The sequence below is a fragment of the Tursiops truncatus genome, chromosome 5 (assembly GCF_011762595.2).
Source record: "Tursiops truncatus isolate mTurTru1 chromosome 5, mTurTru1.mat.Y, whole genome shotgun sequence".
Classification (NCBI taxonomy): domain Eukaryota; kingdom Metazoa; phylum Chordata; class Mammalia; order Artiodactyla; family Delphinidae; genus Tursiops; species Tursiops truncatus.
The window spans coordinates 20,371,474-20,383,976 of NC_047038.1; the positions used below are offsets into that span (position 1 = coordinate 20,371,474).

The 12,503-nt window shown below is 40.6% G+C and overlaps 1 protein-coding gene across 2 annotated transcripts in view; it reads left to right on the forward strand.

Moving 5' to 3' along the window:
* The window catches only part of NDNF (neuron derived neurotrophic factor), a 45,234-nt gene extending 34,343 nt beyond the window's left edge, over positions 1 to 10,891 (forward strand). The window contains exons 3-4 of one of the 2 annotated variants that reach the window (XM_033856724.2): positions 167 to 291; positions 1,964 to 10,891. In XM_033856724.2, the coding sequence (XP_033712615.1) occupies positions 167 to 291; positions 1,964 to 3,357 (1,519 nt within the window). In that variant the 3' untranslated portion in view covers positions 3,358 to 10,891. The remainder of the gene's footprint in view (positions 1 to 166; positions 292 to 1,963) is intronic. The other variant, XM_073804888.1, reaches the window with a different exon arrangement.
* Positions 10,892 to 12,503: the final 1,612 nt, after the last annotated feature.

Here is a 12,503-nt window from a genome sequence, read left to right on the forward strand (position 1 = left end):
ATTGGACTTCCACGGTTACTGCTGAAAATATCATGATTTATGTCAGATAGCCAGTTTGATTTTCTGTTAAGTGAATACAAATTAAACCAAGTGATTTTTCCCACTAATCTTGGTTGTAAGTGTTAGGATGAATTACCTCGGTCTGAAGTGGTCCACTTTCACCCAGGTATTTCTTTGTGGTTGAAGAAGACAACACGCCATTGTCAGTCACAGTGACTCCCTGCGATGCGCCCTTAGCGTGGACGCTGAGCCTCCAGGAGCTGCCAGAGGAGGCGAGCGGGGAAGGCTCAGGTAAGCGGCGCGGCAGACCTGACCCCGGACCTCTGGATGGATAGCTGAAAGGCTTATGAGACAGACAGCCTTCTCTTAGTAAGAAAAACCAGCACGGATGCATGGGGGAAGCTGGAGATTTGGGGCTGGAGATGAGGGAAACAGAGGATGACATCAGATGGCGGTGATTTGGTGAAATAAAAGGTTGAGAGAGACAGGTGTGTGGGCTGAAGGAGTGAGGAAAGGCAAGGGGTGAGCATCGGCTTCCCTGGCTGTGGTTTGCAGTCTTGCCTAACCACCGGACTCACCACTGGGGGCTGTATATGCTACTGACGCCTGCATCCTACCTCCGAGGTTGTGATTTAATTGCCCTGGGGTGGGGTCTGGACATTGGGATGCTAAAAGTTCCCCTCCAGGTGAATCTAATATGCACCCAAGGATAAGAGCCTCTGATCTCTGGGGAGTAAAGGGTCGCCACAAAGAGAGAACAAAAGGGCATCGAGCACCACGGGAAGTCCAGGATGAGAAGAAAGTCAGGAGGAATAGGTCAGGCATCTGAAGAAGATGCAGATGGTGGGAAGCAAATGACAGATACAAAGAAATGAGTAGAGTCTGTATGAGGCCCTGGGTTGACGCTGCTTCCCTTTAAGGGGCAAAGGCATCCTAGCTTGAAGTGAAGGCTTGAGACTGGTGCCATGACAGGATGGTAGCCAGCTAGATACGTACAGTGATGTGGGAACTCTGTAATTAGGAAAATATTGAAAGGGCGTATGGGGAGTGGCGAGATTGAGATAGAATGAGTAGTCACATGATGATTGTGTTAATTGCGTCGTTTAGGAATATGAAGTTCTACATACCTCACTCTCAACCTGCAGTGATCCGCTGGAAAAGATCCATTCCCACTTTGGCTACACGGTCCTTCTCTGGGTCTTCTAACACCGATATCTGTGTGACATCTGATATGAATAGTAACAAAAAATGGCAAACGTTATTTTAGTTTCAGTACTTTCCCTGTATTCCTCCTGAGCGCGTGTTCTACACGTTGAAAATTAGGTCCTCTTACTGGTGCTTTATATTCTATATTTTAAAGAGGTTGTCCAGTCCTACTAACAAAAGTGAAATTAGTGAAATGGCTAGCCATCCAAGTGCAAACTGACAGAACCCTTCTGGCAAAAGCAAATTGACAGTAGGGATTAGTCTCTAAGAGGTTTGCAGTCTTTGACCTAAAAATTCTACCAGCTGGAATCTATCCTGAAGAAATAATGTAAAATCAGAAAAGCCTTACATATATAACAGCATTATTATAATGGTCAAAAATTAACCAACAGATTCATTTTTATGATATAATATTAAGTGAGAAAAATGGAGGTTTCTCTAGGTACATATATGCATGATAATAAGTGTTATAAAGTTGCAGAGAAAAATAAGAGAAAATAATAACAACTGCATAAACATGTGTAGAAGGAAGACTGATAGAAATAGACCAAACTGTTAATAAAGGACTATATGGATTTGTATTAATGGATGATTTTTTTTTTATCTTGTTCTCTATCTCCCAGTTTTCTACTGGGAACATGTATTCTTTTTACAATGGAGAAAAACTAAATGAAATTGTCTTAAGAACACAGTTTAAGGTTGGCAAGCCACAGCACATGCCCTGACGTGTAGGCTGTGCTTCTCTTGTGTCTTTTAGGTGATCCAGATCCTCTGGCTCAGCAGAAGCAGCAGATCATCAATGAGGAAGGCGCAGAGTTATTCTCCTACAAAGGCAACGACGTGGAATATTTCATATCTTCTAGTTCTCCATCTGGTTTATATCAGTTGGAGCTTCTTTCAACAGAGAAAGACACACATTTCAAAGTATATGCCACCACAACTCCAGAGTCTGACCAGCCCTACCCTGAATTACCTTATGACCCGAGAGTCGACGTTACCTCCCTGGGATGCACCACGGTCACTTTGGCTTGGAAACCGAGCCCCACGGCCTCTTTGCTGAAACAACCCATTCAGTACTGTGTGGTCATCAACAAAGAGCACAATTTCAAAAGTCTCTGCGCAGTGGAAGCGAAGTTGAGTGCAGACGACGCTTTCATGATGGCACCAAAGCCCGGTCTGGACTTCAGCCCTTTTGACTTTGCCCACTTCGGATTTGCTTCGGATAATTCAGGTAAAGAGCACAGCTTCCTGACAAAGCCGTCTCCAAAACTGGGGAGGCACGCCTACTCGAGGCCCAAGGTTGACATTCAGAAAATCTGCATAGGAAACAAGAACATCTTCACCGTCTCGGATCTGAAACCCGATACGCAGTACTACTTTGACGTCTTCGTGGCCAACAGCAACAGCAATATGAGCACTGCTTACGTGGGCACCTTTGCCAGGACCAAGGAAGAAGCGAAACAGAAGACAGTTGAGCTGAAAGATGGGAAAGTTACGGATGTGTTCGTTAAAAGGAAGGGGGCAAAGTTTCTACGGTTTGCTCCAATCTCGTCTCACCAAAAAGTCACCTTATTTATTCACTCTTGTCTGGACGCTGTCCAAATCCAAGTGAGAAGAGATGGGAAACTTCTTCTGTCTCAGAACGTGGAAGGCATTCGACAGTTTCAGCTGAGAGGAAAACCTAAAGCCAAATATCTCATTCGACTGAAAGGAAACAAGAAGGGAGCATCTATGTTGAAAATACTAGCTACCACCAGGCCCAGTAAGCAGTCATTTCCCTCTCTTCCTGAAGACACGCGCATCAAAGCCTTCGACAAGCTGCGTACCTGTTCTTCAGCCACCGTGGCTTGGCTAGGCACCCAGGAAAGGAACAAGTTTTGCATCTACAAAAAGGAAGTGGATGATAATTACAGTGAAGACCAGAAGAAAAGAGAGCAAAACCAATGCCTTGGACCAGATACAAGGAAGAAATCAGAGAAGGTCCTCTGTAAATATTTCCACAGTCAAAACCTGCACAAAGCAGTGACCACAGAAACAATCAAAGGTCTTCAGCCTGGAAAATCTTACCTGCTGGATGTTTATGTCACAGGACATGGGGGGCACTCTGTGAAGTATCAGAGTAAAGTTGTAAAAACCAGGAAGTTCTGTTAGTTACCTTGTATAGAGATATATCACTTAGAACTCCAGGAGAGACATTAAATCACTTTAAGTATAAACTGACTACTCCCACAGCTGAGAGAAGTTGTGACCTGTACTTGTACTATGGAAGAAGGGATATCAACTGGTGTATATTGATGTTTATATAAGTAATTGTTGGAGGAGACTTGGTCTAGTGTGCCCCAATGGTACCTAGTGTGTATCTGATATCCACTGATGTCAAAGAGAAAGGACATCTTGAAGGAACTGCCATCCCTTGCTTTGACCACTGCATGAACTGCTTCTAAATTATTTTATCACCTAAAAATTTTGAATATGCCATTCATTGCACACATCCACAAATGCAAATTATTCCTCTCAATAGATGCTAGAATATATATAAATTATTTTATAAAGTCTTGTTTTAAATGTCAGTGTTTCTATGATTGTAAACTATTAAATTCTTTTCCTGTTAAAGTACGGATCTAATCTAAGTATATTAAGTGGACAGCCCTTTAGTCAGTTCTATTGCTATTGTAAATTCTTTTTTTTTTTTTTTTTTGTTCCGGTATGTGGGCCTCTCACTGTTGTGGCCTCTCCCGTTGCGGAGCACAGGTTCCGGACGCGCAGGCTCAGCGGCCATGGCTCACGGGCCCAGCCGCTCCGCGGCATGTGGGATGTTCCCAGACCGGGGCACGAACCCATGTCCCCTGCATTGGCAGGCGGACTCTCAACCACTGCGCCACTAGGGAAGCCCTATTGTAAATTCTTATCTGTTGAGTAAAATGTTTAAATACTGTATGTATCTCATGTACAAAGTTGACATACATTATATTCATGTATATAAAATTAAAGATATTAGATTATATACTGTTCATTTTCCCAAGCAGCTACCTTGGTGTATTCAATTTCTATTCTGTCCCCCAAACTGCGCCTTTATGTAATTTTGCACCAGGTTTGACCCTTTTTTAATAGTTAAAAGGCATGCTGCATCTCTCTAAAGTTACTGTGGCATTAGAGACAGTTATTGAAATTTGTATTTTGACATTGAATAGGAGCTAGCTGTTGTGAGAATTGAGAGCGCACCAATGGACTTGGAATAAGACAAGCCTCAAGATACTGTAGCTCGATAAGTATTCAACAAATCGTCCTTAACAACCTAAAATATATTACCTCTCTTTTAAAAATAACCATCTATTTTAAGTACAAAATTGGGATATGCCAAATATTTTCCAGCTGCTTGAATATTAGCAAAATAATTGTTTTGATTTCTAGTGGGAACAACTAAGCAACCACCAATTAGGACTTTAATTAGTCATGAGAAAAATATGGAAGCTGCTGGTTTGTAACATTTACAGTCTGTTACTTTTAGCTTTGATTTTTCATGAATCTTCAAAAAGTAATTTAGGTGTAAGATAAAATTTAGGCAAATAATAATAGGAACCTTCATTTATCAAAAACTCTTTACAGAGGGCAGTTTTAGATAGTTTCATTCTCCACAGGTTCTATACATGATGTGTCATGAAAACACTGGAGGATTTAGAAGAGTCTGGGATTTCCAGTCAACTAGGCTATGCGGCTTTAGGAAAATCTGCTACGTCCCCTTGTTCCTCTTTCCCAGTTATAAAATTAAGTGGTGATAGATGTGGATAAGATGATATCATAGGATACCTTCTATCATGACACATTGTCTTTTGTAGAATTCTATGATTCTAAATGAGAAAGTGTCTCTGTAACTACAAGTGGGGCAGGTGTAATTCCTTAACCACTGCATTTCCCCTATGTGCAGGCACCGCCTTTCATGTGGTGGGCCTCTCACTGCTGCGGCCTCTCCCGCCGCGGAGCACAGGCTCCGGACGTGCAGGCTCGGCGGCCATGGCTCACGGGCCCGGCCGCTCCGCGGCATGTGGGATCTTCCCGGACCGGGGCACGAACCCGTGTCCCCTGCATCGGCAGGAGGACTCTCAACCACTGCGCCACCAGGGAAGCCCGAGTAGCATTCTTATGGAGTATAAAGTCACTATGGCTTGGGGAGTATAAATGGTGGTCCTTAGGAGAAAATATTCCCTCTAAAAATGTGTCATCCAATTCATCAGCGTTAAGATATCAAAACAAAATTTATCATATCTGTATGAAGCATTGTGACACCTGAAATAATTTTTTAAAAGGAAGAAAGAGCATGTCCCCAGTGGCCACATAACCAACCAACTTGGAAGGAGAACTTTAAAATTGACAATATCCCAGAGACCTTCTTATCCTAAGTTATAAATACGGTGCCTTTGGAAGGAGAATCTACTTTCTCATATTATTCACAAATATATTATTACAGAGCAATGTGCTAAATGGGACTACAGTGAATCAAAGAGTTATTGCAGCTTCTGAAGGTGACGGACTTAACTCTCAGATATTGCTAAATGCCTGGGAAACGCTGGGAGCCAGGCCAAATCAATTTAACCAAGCTTTTATTTTTTAGCCAACTGGGATGGCGGTTTCTATGTACTCTGGATATACCAGAGAATTCTTTCATGGCCCCAGTGAAATTTGCCTTTTAAAAATTATGGGAAAATTAAACACACATTGTAAAACTTCTATCACTCATAAAGGAAGAGAGAAACCTATTAAAAACAAAGCTCTCTTATTTACTAATGTGTTTAGATTTTAGGAGCATTCAGGTGAACTGAGGACAAGAAAGAAAAATTTATTCTTAATTAACAAAAGAACTAGAAAGCTAATATGAAAACACCACCTTTTCTCCATTAAGCTCCGGGATAGCTGTATTGAGAACAGGGCATTTAGAATACCAAGTATAGCCATAGTATCATTGAGGAGGGAGGAATCTCTGAGGACATTTTATTTGAGTTCACTATCTTTATTTTTCAGGTGCAAAAGGAAATTGAATACCAGAGAAATAAAAAGAAAGTTCTCATAGTCGAAACAAATAAGTAATAGAATTGCTTGGACTCCAAAATCCTTACTAGAATATAAATCACCAATTCTTAGGGAAAAGAAGTCACTTATGGATTATTTTCCAAAAGGAAATAAAATTTTTGTCTTATTCATGACTTCAAAGCAACTCATTCTTAAAGACCATTTCAAATTTCGTTAAGACTGTGTGTGTAACCCATAACTGACAACTGCAAACTTGTAAGAAAAAAAAAGTTATGATTATTTTTAGAGACAGAAGGTATTCCAATCTAGGTTTGCATGTACACACAAACTGAGGCTGTTAAGTTCGTTAGTCAATTATTTTAATCTAAAACTATTCAGAATCTATACAAGTTTATAGCAGATGATTTTCTTGGTTAAGTTATAATCAATGTCTAGATTAATTTTTTAAACATGCATCAGAGGATTAGTGCTGGAAAGGATATATGCATTGATTATTTTAGTTACTCCGAATACACTTGGAAAAGTTGTGATCTTTGTATCCTGAAAAGCCAAATGAAGCAACGTCAAATAAAAAATCACTTAGATGAACTTTAGAGTTTGAAATCAGTTTTAATGGTTTTTAATAGTTTGGGAGGTCCAGACACCATTGAAAACACACACACACACACACACACACACACACTCACACACACACAAACCCACACACACGTTTTGAATACAATTCAAGGAATTTGTTGGACCTGAAACCAACAGGAATCTCTTCCAACACATTACCAATGCCTCTTAGAGATCATCTAGTTCAACTATGTCAATTTATAGATGAGGAAATTGAGGCTCAGCTAAGACTAGAACCCAGATTCCTGTACTCCCAGTTTAATGTTCACTCCAGGAGTTCATTTTAAACACTTCTTCACTCCAGAAGACATGCAGCCGCTCACACAGACTGTGCACCTTTGTCTCTCTTCACTGGCTGGCTTCAACACAAAAACCAGCATCTAACTTGAAGAACAAGGTCATTTGGAGCATCTCCAGCCACTTCCTTCCCCACTTAGATATGGTACAATAGAGATAAAGTCAGCTGGGAACTTGCCTTTGGGTCCTTCCCCCAGGACCAAGCAAAGTGACTGCAGCCCGATTTCAGCTGTACTCTGTTTGAAGTTGTCCGCAGGACCTGGGAGACATCAGGGCACACTCATCATTGTGTTTTTCCCAGAGAGTTTTGGTCAGAAAAATATGCAGTAGCTTGGGATTTGGGTCGTTGTTGTTGTGAAGGTGGGAAATGGGAGAGAGGAGAACAGAGAGAGGAAATGGAGCATGGAGCAAAGTATAGTTTTATCTAATTTCTTTCTCAAAGTGGTCTGAGAGATCAAGGGAAGTTGATCTAATACAGCTTAATTTTATTAAGGTTTTGGATTCTGTTCTACACACAACCTGACACCGGAAAATTTAATAGATCACCATCCGCTCTATTAAAATTGCATCCCGCTATTTGCTAGGAATGGTTGATCATGTATCTGGGTAAGATTTCCTTCACTTCTGTTTCTTTGCATTCCCCTTCCTCAACCTTTGAGAAATAAACTTAGTAATCAAAGTTTAGAGATGAAATTACTTAGAATGGCTTTTCATATCCACCCTTATGCCTCTTTCAAAGATATTTTACAATATTCTTTCAAAGTATAAAATATATAGAAGGCTACTGATCGCCATCACAGAAAAATAATTGGTGCCAAGATGGAAGAGTGCAAGGCCTTAGGGGTGGTTATGTTGCTATATTGTCATTATTCAGATTCTAATGAAGATAGTGTGGCATCTAGTGTTAGAGGGGGAAGAGAGTAGTGCCAGGAGGGACACTGCATCCTAGTAAAAGACCGCTTAGAAAACAGAAGAATGAATGTAACTTGTCATCCCATTGCCCTACAGGGGAGAATTTTCAGAAAAGTGTAAGGTTTTCTGGAAACTTGTTAGAAACTTAGAGTCTAGAAACTTTGAAGCAGGGACACGTCAAGCAGGCTCCCAGGATGTGGACATGTCCCAAGACTTCAGAATTTGAAATAATTTTATGAATTGAGACTAAGGTGCAAAACAAAGAAGTTACAGCAGATGGGTTCTTGTTATGGGTGATGAGATCCAGACAGAACAGATAAAAATAATAATAATAATAACCATCTTACAACTAAGAGAAGCGATGAACGCGTTGCTTTGTTTTTGAGTCCGGTGCTATTGTCAGAAAGTGAGCTTTAAGAAGCAATTTCAAAATGTGTCAAGTCTCTCTCTGCTTGTGTAAATACTTGCCAATATTAATATCCAATCAAATTGTCATAATTTGGAAAGGAGCAAATATCCATTTCTTGTCTATAGTTAGGCCTTGGTATAATCTTTCTACATTGTGTAAATAAGGCAGCACAGGATTATATAAACAGTTGTTTTAAGATACACTTGACAAGACTCCCAAATGTCCATATTTAATTATAATTCTGACAGGATTTTGCTTCTGAGAAAAATTATTTGTAATAAACAGAACCAAGTACATTAATACATAGCAGGGTTAGAGGTTTGACTGTTCAGTCTCATCCCTTCCCATAAAATGAACTCTGACCTATTAAATAAAATTAACATATTGCTACTTTTACCATGCAGGTTGCAAAATTTCCCCAATGCCAAATCAACAGGCAGTTTTGGAAGCAGTTTGTTACCCTCAAAAGCCACAGAGATGTCGCACAGGCCTCTGCATTTGGCTGACCAATTTTGTGCCCTTCTGTGGATCCATATGGTTAAAATACCTGGATTGTGGCTGAACCATTTAAGAGTTATAACCACAGATATAGTTTGCGGTGGGAGCAATTTGCTACGAGCAACTGGTGTAGTCACAAATATGGCCCATTTCCAATGGTTGTGTTCCCAAGTATCAGAGCAGCCACAAGTAGCCTTAGTGACATTTAAAGTTTCCTGGTGCTTCTGGATGTAGTAAGAACTTTACTTGAGACCAGCAAAGAGGCAAGTGAAACAACCGAGAGAGACAAATAAAGGTACATATATTTTTTAAATAACCAAATAAAATTCAACCAATTTTACTATGGTAAAATGTAATTTTAAAAACATGTTTTTAAGGAAATAACAGACTCTTTTAGCTTGCGGGCCTCTCACTGTTGTGGCCTCTCCCGTTGCAGAGCACAGGCTCCGGATGCGCAGGCTCAGCGGCCATGGCTCACGGGCCCAGCCGCTCCGCGGCATGTGGGATCTTCCCGGACCGGGGCACAAACCCTTGTCCCCTGCATCGGCAGGCGGACTCTGAACCACTGCGCCACCAGGGAAGCCCTCTTTTAGCTGTTTTTAATGGTAGTATTGAATATCTCCTTCCTGCCAAATAAAGCTTGCCGTGCTTCCTCAAGTAAAGAGGCCAAGGTCTAAATTACAGGTTGCCCAATTTTGACTTTTTCCATCATGCCCACGATCACGGGTTCTCTTGGCTTATCCACAGGTGATCTTCAGGTATGGAAAAAGATGACAAAGATATGAAAGCAGGGTAAGATCCCAGCACTTACATTTAAATTACTTTGCATTTTGTGCAAGTTCCGTTGACTAATGGAACAGAGCCGGGCTTCCAATACAGCTGTGTGCTGAGCAAACTTCGCTGCTCTGAATACTGAACTCCAATTCCTTTGCCGATTCGATGGGCAAGCATTCCTAAGGCCTGAGTTCAAATGTGCAGATAAATACTCAGTGCTGGAGGTTTTGGTGCCAAAGCCTACAGAATACTTATGTTCTGCTATGGAAATCTTGGAAAAACAGAACTTCTGTTTTTAATATCTCTGAGGATTTCAGACGGTTCTTAGACTACTTATTACCTTTCATAAAACTTACTCCTCCTTTAAAAGTCTCTTGGTGGCTTACCTATATTAAAAAAAGGAAAACAATACTTTTTGATTCCACTGAGTTTTCTCTTCTCTATTGAAGATAAACAAGCTAATAAGAGAAAGGACAGCAGTGGAAGGAGTGTAGAAATGGGACTCAGGATGTGTGGTTTTTTTAACTTCTGTGGTCTTGAGCTTTTCTCATTCGTAAAATGAGAAGGGTGATGATCTCTTAAGATTCCTTTTGGTAAAGCAGGGAAACTAACAACTGAGTGCCAGCATGTGAGATACAATTATTTTATCCCCATAACAACTCTGAGATGAAGACGTTATTGCAGTCTCATTGAACAGACAAGGATCCAAAGAACAAAGAAATTACATAATGTGCTCAGGGTCACAAACTGAATAAAAAATGGATGCGTCTGGCTCCAAACGTATGCATCTTTCTATTTCCATTTGTGTGGTGTGAGCTCTAGTGCTTATTAATGAACTTACAGAATAGAATACATGAGGAGACAATTGATTAAAATGTGGAAAATTTAAAACATATTCAAAGGTTGGCCTGGACATTTATCAACAAATTATCTTTGACATGGATAACTATGAAGAGCTAGAGATGAAAGAGAAATAATTCACAAAGGATCACTAAGTTCCTTTTACTGTGTAGGATTTCTCCATTTAATGATGTCTTATACTATATCACAACAACCTTTCTTTCCATTTGTTTATATATCTCATTATACAGAATTTGCTGTAATGCTTGCATAAGATAAAATGTGTCTGTAATATGATGCCAATAAACCTTTATTTAATGCTTTTGTGTTTTAGCATATAGAGTTATCTGTGGTTGTCTGGGATTTTGTTTTGTACAGATTTACTTTCTTTTGTTATAGGTTTTTTAATTGCAGATACTTACTGGGCCTTCATTTATATGCCAGCCCCCAAGCTGAGGCATATTGTGATCATCCACACAACAGTCTTATGAGGTAGATACTATTATTCCACATTTTACTGATGAAGAAACCAAGGGTCAGAGAGGTTGAGTAACTTCCCCGATATCACACAGCTAATAAGGGGTACAACTCAGTGTCAAATCCAGGGTTATAGATAAAGCCAATGATGGAAAGGGTGATTCTCATTTCCTGCCTTTGGGAAAGATCCTCTGACTTCCCATAGAACCCACTGGCACAGATTTACTTTTAAAGTTTGCTGGACTTGTGCTCAGGACTTACTTTGTTGGCACATTGAGTATTTGATACTGACATTCTCCTGATTCCCTCTCTCACACCTTTGTTCCCATATAAATTTTTCCTATGTACCTGGCATTTAAGAAGCTCACACAGCCACTGCCTGAGTCGCAGGCTGAAAGCTGGTGAACTCTGTGTCCTGCCTGGGGAAAGAGCAGCTGACGACAGGATTCGAGTATCGCCTTTGGGGCCATTGAGTTAGTTGATATGACTTCTTTTGTTGAACTCTTTCCTAGGCAGTACTAAGGAGAGATGAGGGCTCTGTTGCCCCCTTAGCCCCTCCCCCATTTAAAAAATATTTTTTTCCTAATTGCTAAGGTAGTGTTTGTTATAAAAAGAAAACTACAACAACTAAAAAATTCCTCAAACCTATACCATGAAACTTGAACCTTCACTCTAATTCTATTCCCCAATGAAAACTATTTTTAACAATTCTGTTTACATTCCAATACTTTTTCCTTCCCTGTGTATAAACTATTTTTACCATTCAGTTTTACAAAATATGGAATTATACTAAACACACAGTTTTGCAACTGGCTTTTTTCATTGAATTTGATATTTGGGCCCACATTCCATGTCAGCTTGATCCCATTTAAACATCCTTTCCTCCCATTCCCCTCAGATATGTAAAATGTGTATCAATATGAACACACAGTGATGGTCTCTATCAGTTACATGTTAAACCATCCTCAAATTCAGGACTGAACCATCGCTGACCTCTCCTGTGTTCATTGTTGCATACGGGTGTCCTCTCCCAACAAGTGACAGACTCTCTCCTTGACCTGTAGTCAGGCTGGTCTGAGCTGCCTAGGCGTGGATCTCAGTGTACATCCTGGGAGGGCCTGCATAGCCCAGTTTTAGCAAGAATCCTGCTAAGTCAGTTTAACCTAAATCCCCCACCCTGGAATCTGATGACTCTGGACATCTGGCCAAATTTCTCATCCCCTACCACCCCCCTCAGATAATATTGTATCACCCCAGCCTGCCTTCAGCAAGAATCCCATTAGGTCAGTTTAACAAGAATCACCATACTCTCATCATAATTTTTCATCCACTGACTCCCTCCTCCCACCCTGTTCTTTGGCTGTAAATCCCTACTTTTCTTTGTTGTATCCTGAGTTAAGCCCAATCTCTCCTTGCTGCAAAACCCCATTGCAGTAGTCCCTACACCTAT